The 24,985-nt window shown below is 43.5% G+C and overlaps 1 protein-coding gene across 1 annotated transcript; it reads right to left on the bottom strand.

The window, feature by feature from the left end:
* Nucleotides 1-12,694: 12,694 nt before the first annotated feature.
* tspan11 (tetraspanin 11) lies at nt 12,695-23,334 on the bottom strand. Its single transcript, XM_076111680.1, has 8 exons — nt 23,200-23,334; nt 21,699-21,806; nt 19,779-19,970; nt 18,061-18,135; nt 16,986-17,090; nt 16,619-16,777; nt 16,317-16,403; nt 12,695-14,004 (listed from the first exon to the last, which is right to left on the bottom strand). The coding sequence occupies exons 2-8, from the start codon at nt 21,783-21,785 to the stop codon at nt 13,945-13,947; spliced, it is 765 nt and encodes a 254-aa protein (XP_075967795.1). The 5' UTR covers nt 21,786-21,806; nt 23,200-23,334; the 3' UTR covers nt 12,695-13,944.
* Nucleotides 23,335-24,985: the final 1,651 nt, after the last annotated feature.

Raw genomic sequence — 24,985 nt, 5'->3', positions numbered from 1 at the left:
GGACCATGCCATATGTCAGACTGGTGCTCTTAAACTCAAATCAAATGTCTCTGGCTGTTTAAACAGCTCTGTGTTTGACTAAACAAGACAACACGGTGAAACAAAAGGCTTCTTGTCCCCAACTAGTACGTCTCTTGGCCCCAAAACAATTAGCCTCACACATGACAGCAGCACTCCGATGTGTTTGGAGAAAAATACAAATGTACCCTTTCAATCTCATTACCCTGATCCCCTCCAGCAGCCGAGGGCTTCCAACTCACAATGAAGCTGTTTGTAGAGAGCCGAGTGGGGATTTTAGGTTGACATAATTGTGATGAATATGCAACTCAACCAAGACAAACAAGCATGGATATTTTAGGATTCCACAATAATTGAATTAAGACATGACAAGATGTATCTTGTGTCCTGGCATGTTCCCTTTCAGGAGCTCCAGTTATTTAAGAATCAACAGACCACAGCTACAGAACTGTGAGCGCATGTGCACGCGTGTGCCTTGTGTTGTGAATGTGAATCCATACGTTCCTATTCTGTATGCGGTTCCTTGTTTGTGCGTACACACAAATGCATAGGCCTATGTGCATGCATGGCCTGTGTACATCGTAAGTAATTAACTCACTGTGTGACACAGATGACTTCATGTAATTGCTGGGCAACAGAATTTAATCAGTGGGACTCTGCTTACATCAGGCGACATCAAAGAAGGAGGAATGCTGGTTATAGAGGGGCTGATGATAATCTGAACTCCACAGGACTTCACTGAGGAAGAAGCCCAAAAAGGCCACTGAAGTCATGCCATTCTTGCTCTTTGCATGTTTTGAATGGAATTGCATGTCCTGTCCTTCATTCTCGCTCTAGTTGGCAAGCACACGTTTGATGTAAACAGTGTTGCCGATAGTGTGCGACAACAACACAAAGACTTTCTTATTGGTCCAGACTATAAAACAATATACATAAACTGGAGGTTAATGCTTGCATACTGTATATTTTGAAATGGACAAACAACGGGAATGTGTCCCAGGAAAAGGAATGTGCTGTAACAGAGACTTTATTTTATTTTTTTTATCAACAGCGATGTTTCCTGCAAACACAACCGCACAGGTTCATCGCTACATGCGGAAAACACGTTGAGTTGGGCCAAAGGACGCACACTAAAAACACAAACTCCATCGCGAAGAACATGGCAACTTAAAGACTACTTTCAACACCTATCGTAAATCCACTCCAACAATGCTACTGACAGCCTCTCTCTCTCTCTCTCTCTCTCAGCCTCTGGCGGACAACAAGGAGAAAGCAGGAGTGGACAGTGGTGTTAGTAATGAGAATGGATAGCTTCTTGGCTACACCGTCTCGGCCCCATTGATCGCACCGCTGTGAGGAGTGATGGAGCTGGCCGTCGGGAGAGAGCAGCATGTATGTTCTCATTCTGCTCAGATCCATTCTAATTTGGCTCCATATTGATACCTTCTCCCCTAGAACCCGCTGCAGCTACGCGTTGCGCATGTTAGAGTGCAGTTAAGAGTAAACACCCTTTCACAGCCATTGAGCAGTATTCATCATTCTGCAGAGGCGGATATAATTGGAGACATTTATGGATGCATTCAGGACTGCTAGGTGTGTGTGTGTGTGTGTGTGTGTGTGTGTGTGTAGTGGTGATCACTTGCAACCGAAGGCTACGTCGATACATGTATTAATGGTTACTCTGGGCAAATAGCTGACAAATGAATTATTTAAAGTTACTTTAACGCTCGGCCGGCTCGGGGGTTTGTCGCCATCGATCAGAATGACCACTAGCATGTCACTGAATGATGCTGAGGTGGCAAACGCAAGGATGGCTCATTGCGATGGTGACTGTATCTTTGATCAGGACTTTATTACACGTATAGATGAGTCCTCTTTCCTCTCTTTCTCCGTCCCGCAAACACACTTTCAGTCCTCATTCTGTCTCTCAATAGGTTTCCCTCCGACACAGTCGAGTGTTTCGGCAAAGGGTCACATTTGATCCAACACCGATACCCTGTGCTATTTCCCCTTCGTCTATCCTTTACTCCAGTCCATGCCTCATAAATGTCATCCCAGTCTGTCTAAGCATTAATCTCTATGAGGCTGGGGCCCAGTGACTCTCCAAAACAAACCAGTCTTGTTGAACTGCTCCCCTGCTGAATGGTAGAAGCTTGGCAGAGCTAGAGGAAACAGAGAAGTATGGATTTGGAGGGAGGGAGGAGGGGTGTCTCTGTCCATTTTCTTCTTCTTTTTTTTTTTACGGATGCAGGGGAGTGCAGCAGCAGCAGTGGGGTCTCCAGTGGGAAAATATCAGCAGCATTATGGAGTGGGCTTGAGCCTGCCATCACTATCAATGAGAGGAAGAGGCCTGTCAGAGCACACAAAGGGGGAAAAGACACAATCCTAGACAAAGAATTACGCGAGGGGACGGAGGGAAGGAGAGAGGAAAAGAGGCAGAGGGGGAAACAACACATGAGGAAGCGAGAGACGGACAAAGAGAGGGATTAAAAAGTATTCCAATTAGAAATGGAGGAGACAGGAAAAGAGCTAAGGAGAGCACTGATCAGAGACTGAGATAAACCACCACAAGCACACGGGCAAATTGAAAGAGATGGAGAAATGATAGCGAGCCAGAGAGAGGCAGACAAAGATGGAAAGACAAAGCACCAGCAAAAAAAAAAAGGCACAAGCCAAAGAGAAATTAATTAATGACTTTGCAGAATGAGGCAAAGAGGAACAATAGCGAAGAAATAGACAATAGAAGTCTAAATTAGAAGAAAGGGAGAAAAACGTCCTGTCAAAATGACACATCAGAGTCTGCATGTGGCACCCCTTGATAAGACGAGTCTTTGCCACCTTCCATGCTGGCACCCGAGTGCCCCCCCCCCTCCCTTCCCCAACCATCTGTGCCATACAAACACACCAAGCTGTCCGTCAGCGGCTCTAGCTCACGACGACGGCAGTTTTGTGACATCAGCCCGGAGTCCGGCTCCCGGTGACAACAAGGGGGCGCCCGGATCTGTGACATCACCAAACCACAAGTGAAAGGTGCCAAACAATTAGCTCTCACAGAGGAGGATTTGAGTCATGTGAGCTCCAACCGCAGCGAGCTAATGGTTATTCTGGACAGGGCACAGAGAGAAAGAGTTCACTGGGACTGCTGAGGAGCTGATCGACTTCACAACTCTCAAGTTCCGCTCTCCTCCCTCTTTCCTCTCCCTCCATCTTTCCATCTGAAGCGTCTGTGAACAGCTGTGGGTATTTGAGTTCGGCTTACACACCACCCAGCAGGGTAGCACCCGCTGGCCAGGAATGACTGACATCTGACAAAGAGGAGATAGGCGTGGAGCACAGCGTGGCAAAGTTCAACACAAGGATGAATGACAAGTAGAAATCCGCTCACCAAGAATAGAACCCCGTGTCCACAGTGATACCCCCCCCCCCCCCCCCCCATTGACGCCTCGAAGGAAATGTGTGAAATGATGGTAAAGAACAGGGTGTGGTTACAGTCATCCAGTTCAATAATGTCATCCAGGGCTGCAATGTTTTCATTACCAACTGATTTGTCAGTTTTCTTTTTGGTCTGTAAAATGTATTAAAAAAAAAAGTGTAACATTACACCCAAGCTTTGGGCCACATATGGACAGAGGACTGGAGACATATTTCAAGATCCCGAAAAGAACCAAAGCCAGCAGGACGTTTGAGCATAGATTAAGTGCAATAGCAAAAGAGTTTGAAAGAAATCTCTCTACCTAACAAATGCTAGGAAACCGGTTTGTTATGCTAGTTTTTCTCTATGTTCAACAATAACTAGTTTTTTTATGTCCTATAAGTAATTCATGTTAAACTGTGCATCATGGATTAACTGTAAACTATTTTTTTTTTTAGGTGGTGTGAGTTTGTCACTGTCGTTATGTTAATGATATTGTAGGTGATGTAAGTGGCTGCAACAAGCCCACTGCATTCTGGGTGATGTTTCTCCCCCACCTCAAGGTGGACTTCCACTCAATCAATCCTTTGCTGTATAATCATTCATCCTGAAAGAGCATTGCCATGATTCTGTGTGTGTGTGTGGGTGCGTATGGTGTGCACGTGTCTCACGAAAAACACAAAAAGTAAGAAGGGACAAAAAGGTAATGTATCCATAGCGACAAATCAAGTATCCCAGATGAAGAGCGAAAGGGGTGACAGGTAATGGGAAAGGATTAAATGGCTACAAGATATCCTCAATGGGTCAGAGACAAAAAAAGACAGCACTTTCTCCCGCGCACACACACACATATTACATGACCCATCACAATCTCGATATCCGCTACAGTTCTTGCACTGCCTGGCAGTATATAGGAGAAGCTGTAACAGTTCTTCCTTAACCCGGGCAGGTATCCAAAACAGCCTCCACAGGCTTTGATGAAGTGTCCTGTCATGATGTCATGTCCTCCATTGGTCTCCAGCTCACCTGGGACCTCCCTCACTCTTAACGTAACAAGCCCTGGCTGAGAGGAAAGAGCAGAAAAAGAAAAGAAAGAGGATGATATGGAACTGGCCTCCTCATCTACAGCCTCCTCCTCCTCCTCCTAAAAATGGCTCGGCACTATAGCGAGGGAGAAACAATTACTCATGGCGCAGGCTGTATAGACATTAGGAGCTCTGTACTCCTCTTCTCAGCCTTCTCAGGGCCATGTGTTTCTAATTAAACGGTGCACTGGAGGAATTATCAAAGCTTACGATTGCATAATGAGCACTGGCAGAAATCTGCGGCAGGCAGTGACACTCTTTGTCTCAAGAGGCACACAGTGGTTAAGATGAATTAAAAGAGAAGCGTGTCAATAAGAGTCCGGGAGAAGCAATCGGGTTTTTTGTTGTTGTTGTTGTTGTGAGAGGATTTCCTGGTTATAATCTTCAGAGGTGTTTGTAAGAGATTCACTTTACTGTTAAAATCTGATAACAAGATGAAGTAATTCATTCAAGGGTGCTTTTGCGAGGCTGTTTCTATTCATAAAAGACTATTCTGCCTTCAGATGCCATTTCTATGCCTGTGTGATGATCACTAACACCTACCCTGTTTTTTCTCCTCGCCAGTGTTCCTCTTCCATCACACAACACCAGTTGGCCGGAGACGGACATGGTTGATTTTGCGTCGCCAAATGGAGGCATGTTCGTCCTCGCACAGAGAGACACACTTCTGCAATATAGACGTCGGGTCAGCGTTTGTGAACACTCCACACCATGAGCCTGCACACACGCATGTGCCGAGCACACGAAAGGACCACATGAACGCACGCACACTCAAATCCCGGTCTCCATGGTGATTGTTTTAGTGCCCATGTGAACTTGCCCCCTTGCATCTGTTTCTGTTCCTTGTGTAGAAAAAAGAAAAAAAAAAAAAACATAATTACTTATTCATAACCACAAGAGAATTTTCTACACAGGCTTTCTCCGAGCACCATAAATGAGCACAATAAATACCCAGAATGCAACAATAAGAAATAAGTACAGGGAACAAAGAGTTCCTAAATTCCTTAGAGGCCCACAAGGTTTTGTTTGAGCCTGTTCTTGTTTTACGGAGGATTGCTTGCAGCCATGATTCACATGTTCGCCGTCGATGCACACCGTCATCACAGCCATCAGCACACTGTCCAACTTGAAGGTTTTACACTTCTAACAAGGAGGGAGGGCTGAGAGAGGGAGGCCTGCTCTACGCCAAAAAGCCCATTTAGAGCACAGAGTCCATCTGGTGGACGAAATGAGGATCACATGTAGACGCCGTAATTAACCCTAATCCTGTTATTCTAATGTGTAATGCTGAATCTAGCCAGCTCTGTGTATGTACTACAGAAGCTAATTGGATTCTCATGGGGTAACATCGCTCACGCAAACCTGTGTAAAAAAAAAAAAGAAATCTCACACAAAAGCGTATACAACTCGGTATAAAAGAGCGAGGAAGACGCCAGGAGTAATGTGAGGCATGTGTGTCCGAGACAGTCTTGACTCCATGTTATGCGTTGCATGGATCCTATTCTGGCAGAGGAAAAGCAGTGCGTGTCTATGTGTTTTGAGTGTCTGTGCGATGGTATGCTCGTTTTAGAGTCATCCAGAGTTTCCTTCATACACACACACACACACACACAGACCCCACTCGCACACTCGCGGTCAAGAGTATTGGTGAAACTTTCCTTGCCACACAGAAGAAACAGCTTACCAATGTCTGCTGAACTGTCTGAACACCAAACCACACACAAAGTTCAGACTGCCAACAATAAATCTTTTTCCCGTGTAGCTTAGAATTCAAATCACCTTGAGAGGGAAAACTGAAAGAAAGAGTTAACGCCCAAAGATCTTTTTCTTTAAGAGAGTGGGACTGTCATAACTGTCATTCCAGACGTATATCACTTGCAGGACAAATAAGGTTGTTTTAGGGTCACAAGTTAAGGGTTTGCAGATATCACTCATATCTGGAAGAATTTATAGTTTATGCGATTGAAGGTGAGCCCACTTGTTTGTTTTTTTTCAGACCAAACTGCCAGGTGGGTATACTCAAAGCTCATGACTGCTCTGCATAGTGTATGAAGGGTGAAGAGCAGGGCTGATTAGTCAACTAATTTGTCGTTTTGGTCTTAGTCAACTAAGATTTTTAGCCCATTAGTCATTTTTTAGGCTTTTTTTGCATGCGGAGTGACTTATTTCCAAGAAACTTAACACATTTCTGGCAAACCCGAGATTTAAAATGGTGCTTTTGTGCGATTCTTTGAGGAAAAACTCAGTTTTACAGAAAAATTAAATCAACTAACCGTTTAATCGTCATAAATCGTGTTAGTCGACTAAGAATTTCTTGGTCGAGGACGGCCCTGGTATAGAGTACTGAGTTTCTTCATACAGGCGTACTGGGGAGTTTTTTTCCTACATGAGTGCTACTTGCTACCCTGAACCTGAAGTGATCTTTCTTTACAAATTACATCAGCTTATAATCATTTTATTTACAGATGTTTCACAGATGGGATGCAGCGGCAGCCGCCAGGACCGACAACTGCAACATTCGAAATCCTGTTCACTATGAATCCTGATGTATTGAGACACTTCTCTTCCTAGCCAGTGTCGAAAAGGACATCCAGATGTACAGACCGTAGAGCATCCCCACAGCTGCACACCTTAAGGCCTGACACGCACCTTTCTGTCCCGAGAGAACAAAATGAAGGCGGACGCATAAACAGTATCACACGCCCATGAAACCCCATCCACTGTTTATGTTTCCAAAGCTACACTACAGCTTTGGAAAAGTCAGAATTATCTTCAAGACTGAAGATAAATAGCTCAATTGCCCTGCTGCCGTGAAACTGTCAATATGAATATTAGTCTTTGTAAACACGCGGTTCCCTGGTCGGCCATGGCATGAAGAAACCCAGAGGCTTGGTTTACATTCTTCTGACTGTATTAGAGGTATTTTAAGACGTTATTTAAGCGATGGAATATCGGATACTTCAGGCAGTAATGACTGACACGAACGATGACAGATGCTGAAGAAGACAAATTGTTGGAAGGGATGTTACAACAATCTGTATTTGGGCTGATGATAGGCCCAAGATATTAACGTCAACAAGATTTCAAACAAAGAGATATGTCAGGGAATAAAACGTGGATTTTCTGACATGGACATAAAATACATTTCAATGATTGTTAGCTCGTGGTCCCATATACTTTATATCACCGGCTGGCATTTTGAAATCATGCGAGAGGCAAAAGAGTAAAATCCTTCTTAAAGGGCAATTATTTGAAGATTTTGATGATTACCAAAAAGTCCTGCCTCAGTAGAAAAGTGAAGTTTTAAAAGGAACCGTTAACCAGCCGGTAAAAATTTATAAACTTAGCAGGAATCTTGCCTGCAGATATGCAAACATGGCAATCAGCAAATGAGCATGCTCTCTGAAAACAAACAATGTGCACCACAGTATGACGCCTGTGCTCGTTTAGTCGAAATTCTCTACTGAATTTTATGCATTTTCAAAGTCCAAACATCCTCCTCCTCCTCCTCTCGTTCAGCAACATTTGCCATCTGTCTTTATTGCCTGTATCTCGACTCTCAAGGCCATGGCGCTGTAATGGCACCGCGCCTCATGTGTAAGTGTTTACTTCCTAAAGGGCACTCGAGAGCTTGTGTACTGATTACAAAACTCTCCTTCTCCGTTTCGCTCTCTGAACTCCCGCCAACCTCACGACCGAGTCAAGGTCGCTCCCATGCTCTCCTCCATGCCATCAATCTCAAAAGAAACAAAACTTCCTCTCACGCTATTTTGTTCCTGTGCCCCTCCCCCCTCTCCACCCTCTTTTTTTTGTGCTGATGATAAATACACCCCCCCCCCTTCAAAATATTATATCCGCTTATTCCTCTCCCATTCATCTCGGAGCATAAACAAACACAGGTTGACAGACTAATCTATTTCTATACAAGTCTTATCCTTTCCAGCTCACGGCCCACTGCGTCTAAACCGACGCCGCTGCTCTTCATTTCTGAACCACTGTCATGTTTTTCATTGACCGGAGAGGTAGATATTATTGATATCATGTGGAGATCTAAATCCGCATATGCCGCAGTTGTGCGTTGTTGTAAAATAGTATTTTTGCAAACGGGTTTATTCTATGTCGTTCCAGCTTCTTATTTTTTTTTAAACACTATAAAGCTGAGTTTATCTTTGTGCATTCTAAATGACAGATCAATCCAGGGTGTAGAGACAGACTGCGGCCAGCTTGTAAAAGTTTACAGACTCCAACCCACGCTTTAAACAGAAACTCAACCCATATGAATTACAGTGCAACGACACCGTCAGTGGACGCCGAAAGGAGCCACGTTAAAAAGGACGGACACTTCCAAGCATGCAATCCAATAGCCTTGTTGGCCCGCTTCACCCACATATAAGCAACGCGACATCCATCACCCCGTTCCTCTGACCCGACAGACACTTCTCTCTGACTCGCGCTGGGAAAACAAGCCCGTCGGCTCGGAACTGCAATGTAAGCAAAATCTGATCGCAAGCCACAAATCACAACAATCTATGAGTGTTACACAAACACGGCGGTACACACATCTAGATTATGTAAGCACGGCGATTTAACTGTCAGTATTTTTCAAAGTGGTTGATGCCGGTCAAGTACACAATAGGACATCACAGGACGTTTGCGTGACAGGGAACGGACGCTGGCATCCGTTTCTACACAAACTCCTGCTTCGTGTCTCTTTCACCAGGTACCGCTGTGGCATCCGTGCCAGAGGTGCAATGCGTCACAATGTGGTCGAGTGTCCTTGCGACCACAGCCCGCCATCTGTTTGGTATCAATCAACACCCTCATCAAACATGACGCTTGTCATCATTATCAAGACAGCAGGCTTTTGAAACGCCGTCTTGAAACACTTTCTAAAGTTTGTTTCCATCTAAACTCACTCTCCCATGGACAAAGAAACTCCTACACACACACACATATATTACCTCAGAAACCACCGCTTTCGCAACTGTGGGGGTTCTGGGAATCCAGTTAGAAACAGTTAGGGGTCTGGGGTATGCACTCATAGCTAGAAAGTAGTTGGCCGTCAGTATAAACCATAAAACCAAAGCTGCCATGTCTTTCTTTAACAGACTATATGAAACATGGTGGGACATCACCCATACGTTTTAAGGGGACATTCAATATAAAGCCCAAAGTCGGGTTCATGCTGGGTTGCATTTTTGGCTCGTGGCTTCTTAAAATGAAGCTTTGTCTACTTGCAATCGCTAGTAGCAGATTGCATTATGGGTATGAGTCGTGGCCATTTCAAAAGAAAGTAAAAAAATTGTTAAATCTGGAACTCAAGATGTAAAATGATCTATCAATTCAGAAGCAAAGAAGTCAGAAAAAATAGTCTTGTGAATCATTTCATGACCCCTCAAGATTCAGCTTGCAACCTCTTATGTCCCCGACCCTCAGGTTGGGAAACACTGATTTAAGACATTAAGTTATCCTGAAACCACTACCAAGACACACATCGGAAACAGTGAACTCATTTGTTATGGAAAAGAAGTGATCACTTTGTATTTCCAAATACACTCAGAGGTAGATAAGAAATACGTTATCAAATAGGGAATAAGTCATATATGACTTAAAGTAGCGTATACCCATTTACTCAAAAAGGACAGGTAGGTTTCAGTTGAGTTGATGGTGCCTTGAAATTATTTCCACATGCCATCTTCTTCCCTACACCTTTGATCCCTGTAGAAATCTGCCAAACACATTTACGGCCGAAGCTACTGCGATGTGCTGCAGGCCGGATGCGTACTCGCTGAGGTGAGTCAAGAGTATGAAGGTCAACGTAGATTTAGAAACCAGTTCTGACAACGAACAACTTCTGGACGGAAATCGCAAAAATGTCATATTAGAAATTGAGAATTAGTCCGAGATAGTGAGCGGCTTTAAAACTGGCAACACTGGACAGGTACTCTGTCATAGTGTTTATGTGAAGGTAAATTCAAGCACCTGGAGTTTGTGTACAGATAATTAAGCCCATAATCTAGTCTTTGGTTCTCGGTTGACATGTTGCTTTGAAGTCCATTTCCAGATCCTTTTGATAGCTGAAAAAAATGCTAATTGACGTTCAACCTAATCGGAGACACCTTTGTAATTGAAATTTACATAACTTCAAAGTACTTCTCCACAAAGTGTTGACATTACTTTGTATGCATGTGCACGTGGCCTCAGGCGGGTCTAGCCGGCTACAATGGCCCAGACAAAGACCCGATCCTCGGACACCGATGTATTCCTAGTTTCACCGCAGACACGCATTGTACTCGGGCTTCTTAATGCAGACACGCACACGGAAGCGTTTTTTTTTTTTTTTTAAAGAACCACGCCATCACAACGAATCCTCCACCAGACGTGTGCAACTTCAGGCTTGTTACATTCAGCACAAAACGTGTTGAAGAAGTCCTTTCCCACACTTCTATTATGCCAAAAGTGCACACTATTCGAACACCGCAACTGGAGTTTATTCCTGCACATATTGAACACAGGTGCGCTCACTGAGCCAATGGCTGCTCTATGCCAGAATACGTTTTTACGAGATCTCAACAAGAACACAGACGCAGAAAACCAAAAACTCAAGTGCGCGATAAGCACGCTTTACATGCAAGGGGACATATACATAAAACGCATTCATTTCGAATATTAGAGATGACATCTGTTCATTCTGTTGTTGCTCATTCCAGGAATGATTTGCTTTTAATGCACTCCCCCTCTGCACATGCAAACCCACGATCACAGTCGACAGACTAATGATATTGCAACATGTGTCCTTAGGTAACTGCCCAATTTAAAATATCGCCCCTGCAGCTACAACGCAATGAGGACGGAGGGTGTAAGAATGCGAGTGCGCCTGTGAGGCCTCAACACATGGGAGCGGTGAATCTCCAGCTGCTCCTAATTCTCCCTCATGGGTCTCTTCTGGCAAAGGGTGTAAACCGCATGCTAATGTGTGCCTGGGTTGTGCGTGTGTGTGTGTGTTTTAATCTTGTCAGTATCAGTGTGCCCTTTTCCTGCATCGCAGTATATGTGGCATCTGCAGGAAATGAGAGCCATCCTCCTATAGCTGATGAAGACAAAAGGGACCGGCAGACTCTGTGGGCTCACTGAAGCCAAACTGTTGGAGAACATCCAAACTTTTTTTTTTTTTTTACTTTTTGCCACAGTGTCTCGTAAGTAATGCGGAGCTGTGGCGAACCGAAGGAAAAAGGGAATAAAGTCATAAGTCTTATGGCAACAGCATAGCACAAACAATAATGCACAGCCAACCTGTGTGCATGGCTTAGTGTTTAATAGATGGAGATCTTGCCCTAACAAGACCCTGAAACCACATAAAACATCCTTAGCTCTGCACAATGAATAAATGTGGTTTGAACTGGGAACCCTCCCAGATTGTTGCAGAATTGTGGGAGACCCCACACGTACCAAGTGCTTACACAATGTACTCTACTGGAGCCCACACACTTCATGATAATGTAACCAATCTCAACCTGAGATCTCACTCCAGCTTACATTACGCTGCGAGACATTTACACTGCTTGTTGTGCGCAGAGGGAATACAAAGAGACAGATTCACACGAAACTGTGGCGGTTAAAAACCAAATAAAAAGCATGGATGAATTTGGTTCTCACAAACATGACACTACAAGATCAGGTTCCTCTGCTGTTAGGAAATGTCACTTTGAGCGTCGGTTGTCCCCCAACTGGCCTACTTGGGTCAGCTTAAACAAAACGGCATAATTTGACGCAAATGGACAATCTTTGTCTCCCTCTAGTGGTGAATAATTAAAACTGACGGGGCCCTCAAATATGTGGGTCCACGGAGAACTGACATACAGAGTACAAATTGTAAAGCCGTCTGGGACAAACATGTGATTCTCTCCCAGATGAATGATTATAATCTCAACTACAGCACTGCCAAGCAGCAATCATTGCCGTCTGTCTAAAACAGCTGTTTAATATTCATCTTACATCAACACAATGCAATTGTTTAATGCGACAATATTTTTAACATTTATTCGTGTTTCATATTAATATTAGCACAGAGCACATGACAATGCAATGTTATTATCACATCAACAACCATCTACATATATTAGCAACCTTTACATGTAAAGCCATCGGGGGGGGGGGGGGGGGGGGGGGGGGGGGGACTCAGTTGTATTGTTGCAAAGATATAAATGACAAAAATTTAAAATGTATATTTTACTTTTGATCTTTGGAAAAGAAACGACTACATCCAGACACAATCTCTCTCTTACTATATAATCCACAAGAGCCGAGACTTCTCACTCCTACAGTGGCAACAAGGCCACTCATTGTTCCGTCATCAATGGCTGCAGGAAGAGAGATGGCGAGTGATAGATTAGGCAGTGAGAACAACACGGTGCTTGCTTTAGCTCTCACAGAGGTCAGCTTCTGCTCTGTGTGAAACCTCCGTGTTTCTAGTGAGGGATGACAAGAAGTCGAATGTTCACAGAAGGTAATGTTTGTTCGTGTTAAAGTCCATCTGACATGTACATTTATCGTTAAGTGTCACACATTAAGCTAAATAGCTGATTTTAATGTGTAGTCAGAATTCTGCACTCTTATATTACCAGTGGAAGCCACTAGGTGGAGTTATAAATTCAGGGATCTGACAACCATTTATACTGTCTAAGAATGTGTTCATGTTTGAAGGCATGAACTTCATTCTCATAACTACCCTGCCTATTATCAGGAGTAAAGACAGAACTACAAATATATAGATTGTAATCTACATTTCCTTTGCTGCCATTTATCACAGCGCATCGTCAGCTCCCTTTAACGTTTCATGCGCAGAATTAACACGTAATCATTTACCAGCAGGGTTGTGAAAGAGGCACATTGTGTTCACAAAATATACAACCAGACACATTACCTTTCTTCATTAGCGGGGACATCTTTGGGAACTGTGTCGTTGCTCAGCTTACTTACGGACTGGAATGGAATATATAAAATCTCTGCACAGTGAAAACATGACAAATCAATTTGGATCATCATTAGTTGAGCCGAGAAGAATTCATTTTGAGTATGTATGTACGTCCCTTTCTTTTGTCCTGCTCAAACTAAAGCGTGCATCTAAGCCAAGGCAATGATGCAAACAGACGTGTTCCAGTAGGCTAAGATCACAGTCAGGTATCAGACATATATGAGCCTGGACAGAAGTACTTTGTAACATAAGTAGAAGTATCAGCCTGGTTGGTAAATGGCACAGTGTGTTTCTGACTGCAATGTGAGGGACCTGGAAAGTGTCTGTGCACTCGGCTTAGATCAGCTGGTCAGAGTTCAAGAGTCAGAGGTTGAAGTTTGGGTGTCAGCAGCTCATTGTTCCATTTGCCTGTCGAAGATGGGTGTGTTGTTGGGGGGGGGGGGGGGCTGGTGTGCTCAGTAAGGCTCCATCTTGATCCTTCTGTACAAGCAGCTGGTGAACACCATCCCACAGACCTGGAAACAGGAAGTGTTAGGTCAAAAAAAGTGCTGCTCCGTGTCACTATGGAAGAGTGGAAGGGAGTCAAGCAGCCATTGCTGCAGCAGCAGCAACATGTGTGTGTGCACAGGCTAGCACAAGCAGATACAAAAGGAAGCGCTGGAGGTGGTTTATGCACAAATATTCATCACAAATCACAACTACTGTACATGAACACTCCTGAAATTTGGGATTAGACTGATCTGAAAAAGGAAGTTATCCAATAATTTGTCTGACTACATGAACAGACACTGTAGTTACAATTCATCGAAAGGTTTCTACATTCATAAAGACACATGATCTGATGCTGGAATCAATGAGACATGACTTACAGAATCACTGCACTATTCTCCGCTACCACAGAAAAGGCTCCGGAATAAAGGAAGAACAGCAGGAACAGATATTGACCTGTGCCACTGGCTTGATGGATAAACAGGCAAGTGCCCAGATTCAATCTCTGAGTCTCTAAAAGCCCTCTGAGGAAGCCTTATCGAGCGAGTCTGCGTTATGTACCGACTCATCACGATCCCTCTTCAGGCAACTTTCAGATTTTATCCAGTGATGGATATGTAGGAACAATATATTTGGGCTCAGAGAACCATGACAGGAGTGGGAAAGTGATAAAAAGCGGCCTCTTAGTTTTTGTTTTTTTCTTGAAGCCTAATTTTAGAACACATTGACACAACAAAACGATGTAACAACACTAACATTTTTCCTGAATGATGTACTTGAAGGTGTCTGAATAAAACAGAATGAAGTTCCAGCATATGATGCATTAGCTCTTCTAAAACAACATCTATCAAAACTAGGTAAGGTAACTACTCCTGGTACCAACTTTTAAATATAAGAATAAATGGGAATTATGTAAAAATAGTACTTTATAGAATAAGGCACTTCTGTACAAAGGTACAGGAGATTACTCTTGCTAACATCATTGTGCACGAGCAGGTACGTTTTGATGAATCAAGCCATTCTCATGATGTGTTTAACCCGTATTTATCAGCCACAACAGCCCATAATCACAACACACAGAGCAACAATCTGCAATACACAGCCAAAGCCAGGCAGCTGCATGCTTCACACTGAGCGAAAGACCATGCAAGAACGTGTTCATTTAGTATACGCGACGCGTAGTATACACAGTCAACACAGAGCGGACACTCGCACAAGGACAAGCATGCAGTCAGGTATCAGATTCCCGTAATGCCTTCCAACCTTGTCTCTCCAGTTGATTAAACCACAAAGTCGCTCTAGAGCTAAATCACAGCGTAACGGAGTCGTCGTCCTCTTCTTTATAGAGCAGATAAATAAAGCAGGCTGTCAAGACTGCCCCGGCCAGCTACAGCAACGCCACACGCACACAAAGACAAAACAGACATAGAGACATACTGTACAATCCTCCATGGACAGATTAGTGTGGCAACGCAAGATGTAGTTTATGCCAAAAAAAAGAAAGATGAAAACTACAGCAAAATTACAACAAATCTTTTCAGCCAGTCTGACAGACACTGGAGACAGGAAAGTGTACCAACATGTAGACGGACTGGAACAAAGACGTGCAGTTAGGCCACAGTATAGAGGAGAGCAGACACAATGCTTGGATTTACATTTATATCTCCAGGTATGTTCTAAAGATTCAGTACTCCATCTTTATATTAAGCATAATCTCTTTTGATCACTTGAGGATTAAAAAAAACATCTTCACATTACAGCTACGGTTAATGGGAAGCTTTATTACTACGTTTTTACTTTATGTGGCCTTGTTCTCAGTTCCCATCTTCCTTAATAAAACCATTTAGCCTGAACAGCATGTAAAATCATGTCAGTCATGCGAACACCACTAGACAGAATCAATGCAGGTTTGTTTGGTTTCAAGTTTCTCTTTTACCAAGAGATGGTGCAGAGCTACAGGAGGACCGTCAGCCAGCACAGAATGATAAAGACGCCCCCCCGTGTGCCTCAGTATATCTTAAAAGCTCGAGTCCATTTCAGGCTGGGACAAATCAAATAACAACAAAGAACGAAATTAGATAATGATGACTCAGAGACTGGAGTGAGATGAATAGAAATGTCCATTTAGAGGTTGCTGATCTGCGATGGTGCATTTTCAGTAATGGAAAGACCCCATCGGTCTGGGATTTTTCGACAAAGGGCAGCATTCATACACAAAAGGTAAAAGAAAAACTAATAATTGAGCTTCTATAAAGCACAGTTTACTCAGGTGAAGACTGCAGAATAGCACTTCTGCTTCTCCAACAACTATCTGAAGTGCATAGCATATTTGTCTTACCTGCAGACAAGCCACTCCTATCCCCACAGCACCGATGACCAACAGGTGGTCGGCCAGAAACTGCTCCAGCTTAGTGATGCAACCCCCCTGCACAGAAAAGCTGACAGTTAAAATCATGTAACAGATCATGCATACTATTGCACAGACAGCCATTACGCTTGCAAACCCTTCGAAAGCTTGCTTTTATCTGCATCTCTCCGTGACTAACTTCCAAATTATTGCAGCCAAGAAGAAGACCTCCTGCAGGGAATATATTGTGCCTGTAATTTCCCTTTTTATATACAAGTGTGAAGTCCACTGACCTCCACCTTGTAGATGTTGGAGGGGTGGTCTCTCTTGCCACAGTGAGGGGTGATGGTCTTACAGCAGCTGTCAGGCACCACCCTGTCCTCTGCCTGCTTTGATGAAACGTACACACTCGCCATCCAATCGTGGGAGTTGTTGCTGCCACAGCACTTGAACTGGGGAGGCAGAAAGAGGTTTCATGATGTCACACAGTGTTATAACTAAGCAAGTTTTTTTTACACTCCACTCCATCACTTCCTCAAATCATTATTCCATAAATGACAATTCTTGCGACTGAAAAGAGTGGTTCTCTTTCCACTCTAGGACACAAATAAAATGACTTAAGTTATGTTACTTTATAGTAATAGAGTATAGAGTCCATACGTCCTGTTGTAGTCTGTCCACAGCTAATGTGATGGCTTCCTTCCCTGGCTGGGCGTAGTTATCAGTCATAGTCTGGTTGAGATGCTGCTTCAGCTCCTCACTCAGCTGGGAAAGAGGAACAAAGAGAGAGAGACACACACAGTGAGAAACAGTGTGTGAGCCAGAGAAGGTGGGGGAGCATTTATGGGAGAGAACAAAATGTGCTTCATTTATTACACATGGAGCACATCGAATAAAAACAGAATTTTATGCTTCCGCCAACCAGTTAAGTTTCATTTTACATCCACGTCTGCCCACAATGTCACGTCTGGTGTTTGTGTGAAATTGTCGTATTTTACATATGAATTCTTGAGTTATGGCCAAAAACATGTTTCGTGAGGTCACAAGTGACATTCGACCGGAGAATTCCAATCAATTCATCCCAGAGTCCAAGTGGACGATTGTGCCAGATTTGAAGAAACTCCCTTCAGGTGGTCCCTGAGAATGGGACGCAATGATACAAATGTGCAGGGGCAAAGACTAAAAGTTGAGAGAGTGTTGAAGTGATAAGCTTGACAAATGTAAAAGAGTGGGTGGCTTATAGGACAAGATAGACAGGTAAGCAACTCCCACGCATCAGAGAGAGCTGCGGAAATACACAAAAACACACATCAGAAAAATGGACTTCAAATAAAGCCTCTGATGTGTGGATATGATTGTGTGCATTCATGCACATACACACACACAAAGAGAAACAGAGAGGGAAGATGAGAGCCCGTATCTTTAAAGTGATTCTATCCTGTGCTGAACCCTTTTTTCCATTAGAATAAACCTCCGAGCTTGCAGATAGACGGCGCTCTTTGCAGCTGACTGACGGGTAGATGTTTGCGAGATAACAAGATGCTCAGAACAGTGTGTCAGATCGCTGAACTCAATGCTCAGTGGAGGTGGCAAATACTGAAAACCTAAAATTTAAAAAAAGACACTGGGAAACCTTTTCACATAGGGCAAAAAAAGAAAAATAAAGTCAGTTATTCTCACTGCACACTACTTTCTATTAACTACAAAAATAAACTAGAAGGATATTTTCACTTACCCTCTGGTAATACACATAAGCCAGTACTCCAGCCACCAGTTCAATCAAGAAGATCAGCAGCAGGCAGAAGAAATACTGTGAATGGGAAACGTTGTCAGTGAGTAATGGAGAAAGCACTTCAAATGAGTCAAATCCACACATTTCAGCTCCGTAGTCATCACAACAGTTCTCTGCTGAACCAACTCGCTCGTGAAAAGTTGCTGACACTCGTGACGGCTAAATAAAAACTGCCATCGACTGTCACCGTGCTGCATCTGTCACTTCCAACGCAGACGGCGTCGCAGGAAAAGAGACAAACCAGAAATCATTTTGACAGGCGGCAGAATCAGACTTCTCTCGGGGGCATCTTTTAATAAAGAGCTCTCCACGCCGCTTATGTGTCATAATTAACTTCAAAACAACATCTCAGGGAAAACTCAGCTACGCCGATTCAGTATGAATCATCACAACGGCATTTAAACATTTGTTTATGCATTATATTCCCTTCTTTCTTCAGGAAAACAAGGAATATAATGCTTCACACATCAGATTACTAACTTCTTGATATAATTAGTATTAGCCAAAACTGAAGATCAAGAAGCTAAAAAAAATGAAATGTCAGTGAAAAAATACACTGGTGGCTCTCAGAGCTTTATCCTTCATGATAAGCACTAGTGTGTGTTTTGAGCATAGTTATATAAACTGTGTAGCCAACAGGTCGCCCACACATCTAGGGTGCGCCGACAGACGGTTGCAGAATGAGCGAGATCAAAACTACACTTTCTCACGCCAAAATACATTCAACTAATAACCGCCGCATGGGGCGCAACAGTCTCACTGACATAATATGTGAGACACTCGCACTTTGCAGTAGTTATGTCATGCAGAAACACAGTCTGCTCGGTATCTCTTGGTTACAAGATTTCAAATAACACTTCAGTCTGTGTGTGTCTGTGTGTTTCTGCAGCCCACACACAATTCTAACTTCACCCCTTCTGTACACACACACACACACACACACACGTACATGCTGGCATCAGTCATTAATCTCCCAAAGCTAATATATAAATAGCACATCAATACAGTTTGGGATTCAACCAAAATGCTCATCAGACTCCAAATCCTGTACACATCCACCTCTTCACTCCTAATGCTCCATCCATCAACAGTAGATAGATAGACCTATAAATAGTCCTGCGGCAGTGAACGTTAACCTCCCCCCCGCCCGCCTGCTTCTCTCCCACAGGGGCCCCGTCTCTGTAAAATAATGAGGACAGTAAGGTCCCTGTAAGGGCCATTTGTCAGCATCCAGTGAGAGACCTTAGACCAGGGAGAGAGTGGATGAGGTCCCTGTTACGGAGTTTCACAGAGAAACATCTGTGCTCTCAATGTAGACGTGACTATCTAGGATCATCAGCATTGTTGCCCACGTCATCGTTCAAATGGCATAACTTACGAGACAGTGCGGCTGAAGACGCGGCCAACTGGTTTGAATTAACTTTATTGGAAGTGTCAAAAGGACAAAACGGACCCGGATGTTCAGCGTGAGCGCCCACGTCGTGGACGGTCAGTTGATCCGTACAGCGCGAGTGTAAAAGTCTGATGGTGGTGATGTTTCATTCATCACTGGAGGTAAATGTGATTTGTTGTGATCATATATGATAATTCAGTCTCAAGCATAGATTGCTTTTGACCGAGGCACAGATGAGTAGATGAGTGTCATGTGTCCCCTGTCTCACCGTGGACAGGCAGCTTTTCTGCTCCCGAACGACGGCGCAACAGCCCAAGAAGCCCGTAACCACCACCAGGCCTCCGGCCAGGATGAGGATATATGCCGAGACAGCGAAAGTGCTGGAGGCCAGCAGACTCAAGTAGTCACTCTTCTCCACCAGGGTCCAGATGCCCACACCCAAAACAGCTGCTCCACCCACCTGGAAGAGAAGGGAGAGAGAAGGTATTAGAATCAGAGACTATGAATAAGAAGTGGACGTAGTCACTGTGACGTCACGGTTTTACAGCTGCTTTACAGACCCGCAGGTAAAAGATAAAAGAAGAGATACGATACAACCGATACAGGTGCAGCAAAAGCTTTCAGAGATGGAAAGATAAGAGATATGATGACTTGAACAAAGAAAGGAAATATTGTGAAAACACCAAGGGTGTCATGTCAAATAAAAGGAGAAAAGTATTCCACTCTACCGGGCAGGAAGTGACAAACAGGAAGTGAGTTCAATGCTATTAGATGAGTCACAAAATGGAACAACGTGAGAGGACAGCGGATGAGGGAAAAGGGGCATAAGAATGAAAAGAGGAAAGAGAAACAGTGAGAAGTGGCCAAGTACAAAGAATAACAGAAGGATAAGATAATAAGGCCAAGTCAGGGCATAATGACCACTTCCTTCCAAAACAGTCCTGGATAACAGACCCAGGGTGGCGTCCGGGCTCTGTTCCTGTCATCAGTTTCAAAGGCGGACGCAGAGGAAATGCCTCAGAGAGTCTCTCCCACTTCATCCTCTCATTCCATTTCCGTCATAAGCGAGATCCCAAAACTCACAAAAACACACGCCCGACCAAGGAGGTACCACGCGGATAAACAGGAACCTGAGGGGGATGACTTGTCCCAAACTACAGCATATTGAGGACTTTTATTTCTAACAAGTTTAAACCGGATCGTCAACAGTGGGCCGCAGCATTAAAAAAAAAAACGAAATCTGAATCCAGTTTAAAATCTAATTTAGTTGGCATGCATTAATCCAATCCGCTGCATCCATATCAAAAGGGAATGGATTTGATATTTATTAGCAAGATGACTAGCTGAACGTTTTATATACAGCTTTTTTTTTTCTTTTTTTTTTTAAATAGGTGGAAAAGATGTCCTGACAAAAGATGTGCTGCCCCAGAGACTGGTGCAGGTTATAATGGTGCCTGGTGGAAGGAAAAAATAAAAGATGGAGTAGAGCCTGTGGCCCAAGGAGGAGAGGGAGACAGGGTGTATGAATTTTAAGGTGGCGACAGAGCATTAACCCGAGCCTGAAGGTAAAGCTCGATCCCTCTCCTCTCTTTAACCTCTCGACACACACACAATATTCTCTTTGCCTCAGACTTTGACAAGGATTCAAAGGGACCCCAGACACTCGGCACAGCAGCTGCAAGAGCATTCACTTTTAGCAGCGAACTTTGCAGCATCATAAAACGTGGTGCCAGAGAGCCAGCCTGACACTCTGTTTGCCCACCGAACACTGACAAGCCCTAAATAATCTATGACTCACTTTGGGCCAAGTCCATAGCTCAGCGTTTTTCAGAGTCGGAACTCTCCTTAATCCTCTCCCTGTTTCTACAGGGCTCCTTTCCTCTAATGCCTCTCTGCCTGCACTTTTAAAGGAACATTGAGGCAATTTGACTGTGTTACAGCACAGAATATATGGTTCTGCTTTCACAAAACCAAATCTAGTGAAATTCAGTTTTCTTGTCTCTTTTTTTACCGTGAGACCTGTCAGTGTTACGGCTCTGCATTGGCTGCCAAAAGAGGTTGAAGTCGACGCTTATTTAATGCCGTTTGAGCGCCGCATTGCGAGTAAGCACAAGTGAATGGATGAAGACGAAGTGTCACCATTGTAAAGTAAACGGTTGCTTCAAAACATTTTACAGCTCTTACTCACCCAGAAGAGAAAGTTGAAAACAAAGAGCAGGTACTTGAGACACACGGTCAGCCAGTCCTCCTGGTCATCTTTATAAACCGCCGTCATCTTCCGTCTTCAAGATCAATTCTGAAGAGAAAAAAAAAAATGTTGTCAATGCGAGAGGAAGATGATGGGAAATACAACATTCCGCAGCAAAACGTTTGATACTGCATGGCTGTAGCTGAATGATGAGCCTCACACTTTCCTGATTGACTTCAATGTTCCCCTAAACACCAAAACGTTAAAGCACTAGCAGGGGGGAAAAAACGAATTAACTGTGAAACCCAAACAAATTGATAAACTACATCTTACTAGTTGTCAAATGATGCAGCATCCAAGTTCACAATATCATGTCCATATTGTTACGGCCACAAACCACATCTATAAATTATGCATCGCACCGAACAGCCCATAAACCTTTGAATCATTGAGTGAGTTGAGCACAGTTTGACTTCTGTAAATAAAAGGCCGCAGGGTGGGAAGCACTTAGAACCAGAGAATTGAGCAACACCACATCTTTCGGTGCAGGTTTTTTGCGTTTGTTGACCGGGGCGTCATAATCCAGCAAAAGTCTAGTACAGTCAGGGTAGGTCGTATTAGTATGAGGATTATTAATGACACTTAACCAGGTCTATACTTCACTGTGGCACACAAACAACATGGTAGTCGTACGGTTGGTTGATCCTAGCATTTAGCCATGCGGAACATTTTGGTTCTATTTGCCCAGGTTTTGGGGAAAACTGCAGAATGGAAGTTAATTGAGTTTAATCCTGTTTGTCCATAGCATTAGGAATAAAAAAAAAATAATTAACAGTGTCATCTAATACCATAAAGTTGTCCCATTGCTAGGATTATCCAGATTTAAGTGTAAACTGTTGTTAACATTGATTATTTCTTCAAGAAAAAGTAGTTCCAAACACAGTTCTTGTCAGTGCATTCCGTGGGTTCTTTAGAGTATCGGGTTACTCACACATGTTTATTGTTTTGTTGTTGTTTTTTTGTCTGTGAGCACCCTGAAAGGGGTGAAAACAGAGACCTCAGAGATGGATACATGCCTTGGCACCTAAAACCGAGCTATCTCCATGGCTCAGTAGAAAGTTAGCGACAGACGTTTAAACAGGTAGTTAACCTAACGTAATGTGGTTGGAGATTTTAGGGCGCATAAGATGAACGTTACGCACTAAGATGGTTTCTCATACGATGCACTGCTTCGGGAGATTTCGGACTTTGACCACTGCAGGTGTTCTTCCGCGTCACTAGCAGCCCATAATGCAAGCGAACGTGCGTCCTTTACAGTTTAGGACAAACTTTATTACTGGCTCCCTTGTTTTTCAGGATGGGGTGAGGCTCGTGCATCCTGGGAGAAAAAAAATGCATCCCTCCACCTGCGTCGTTGATGCGCAGTACAAAGTTGAACCACATTACCTTGTCGCCATCGACAAAAAAAACGTTTTTCGCTCTTCGCTGCAGACATACTCACCCAGCCAATGTTTAGTGGGAAATAACCTCGTTTTGTTGTTGTTGTTCCCGTCAAATCACGGCGTAGGGCGCTGCAGCAGTGAGCGTTTTGTCCCGGTCAAGCGTGTTGCTTCCAGCGTGTACGACAGCAGGTTTGTGTGGATGATGCCTTTGCGGGCAGCTCGTATGTTCAAAGTTTATAATCATGACGGTACTTTTTACACTGCAAAAAAATAGCCTACCAGGAAGGAACCAAGACATGGAGATCAAACAGCATTTGCTTCAAATTACACACACACGTCTAAAAACATAAACTTGTTTATTGATTTATTTAACGACTATTTTTTTATGTCCGACTGCCCGTGAAGGCAGCGCAGTGTTAACCTGTGTAAAGGGTCACAGAGTGGAGTGACAGAAGGAAATTGAGTTGCTACACTTAACTCTTTACGCGAGATAGGCTGAGTACCAGCGTGCCATTAACAGCATAGCCTTGGTTACAATGTAACCACATATCCCCTGAAGAATCTCTCAATGAGTTGTACATGAATACACAAAGATAAAGAGGAGAATGCACAGACTACAGTGAACAGACTTAGTGTGGGCTTTTTTTTTGTACATAAATGAATGACAAGTTGATGACCTTACTGTTGACTTGACTATAAAATGACTTCTGTGATCCCAAAGGGAGAGATTGCAATTTGGTATTTCAACATTGAGCAGATCGACATTTATACGTTTTTGTCTGGACTTGTTTGCTTTTTTCTTATTTAGAAGTCTTGTAATCACCAAAAAAGTGGAACTATACACAAACCTCCATAATAATTAACTCTATAGGAGAAAAAAAATGTGAACGTAAAAGACAGGCAAGAAGAAAATTAGGACACCAAACTCTTTAGAACAATAACTCAAGATTGTATCTTCTAAATAAAGTAACTGAACGACCTTTCTGGTCCATGTCCCTGTTTTTATCTAATTGCAAGACTTCCTCTCCAACCAAACCAGACTCCTCCCTATTTGCCTCTTTTTTTCCATCTCAGTGATTAAATAAGCGTGCAAGCTATGAGGAGTCGGTGATGGCTGCAGGGGGAGGAACTCTGCAGTGGTCACCTGGACTGCCGACAATCAGTCTACCAAAACAACATTACTTAGCAGAGGATGTCATCCATTAGGCCTTTCCCAAGTAAACATCGTCCAACCAGAACATAAAAAAGGTTCCAAATATCATCGTTCTATGGGAAATTGGAGCCTGTCTCTTTCCCATTTCCTCATATTTGCATAGGTGTCACATGGTAGAACAAACAGAAATGTGGTTTCCCTGAAAGCCAGCTCATTTCTATGCCTAGCCAGTGCATCTGCGACTCATTCTGCTGTGTAGTTAGTTTGTGGCCCGCTATGCTTTCTCCCACAGGGGGGGGTGGGGGGGGGGGGGGGGGGGTGTAGGAGCAGGGCATGACTAAGCATGCATGTCAAATACAAACTGGTTAAGGGGAAAGCAAACATAATGTGCATCGGTGTGTGCATGTGTGATTGTACGAGTGACAAAGAGAAACGGGGGATGTGTTTAAATATAGAGACAAAAAAAAAGACTTGCACACTTGTTTCAGTGTTATGCATCTATTCATTTAATCTCACAATATATTCGCCAAGTTTTAACATCTGTTTGCTTGGATTTGTGCCTGTCTCGATAGGCAATTTTGCACAAAGAGGATGAAAACGGGTTTGAATGTGTGAAAGTAGTAATTGGTAGAATTTAAATAAAAGGATGAAAAATCGTCTTGCTCGAAAGACATTTTTTAATTGGTATGACA

This window comes from Anarhichas minor, unplaced genomic scaffold, assembly GCF_050575085.1.
Source record: "Anarhichas minor isolate MPS153535 unplaced genomic scaffold, ASM5057508v1 ptg000045l, whole genome shotgun sequence".
In the NCBI taxonomy this organism is placed as follows: domain Eukaryota; kingdom Metazoa; phylum Chordata; class Actinopteri; order Perciformes; family Anarhichadidae; genus Anarhichas; species Anarhichas minor.
Note: the sequence above shows the minus strand (reverse complement) of the source record. Positions and strands in the feature narration are given on the sequence as shown.

Coding starts and splice junctions, on each gene's coding strand:
- tspan11 (XM_076111680.1), bottom strand. CDS start 21,785: ATGACGGCGGTTTATAAAGATGACCAGGAGGACTGGCTGACCGTGTGT. Junction 18,136..19,778: donor AGAAAAGCTGCCTGTCCACG/GTGAGACAGGGG, acceptor TCCCATTCACAG/TATTTCTTCTGCCTGCTGCT. Junction 16,404..16,618: donor CCAACATCTACAAGGTGGAG/GTCAGTGGACTT, acceptor TTTTCTGTGCAG/GGGGGTTGCATCACTAAGCT.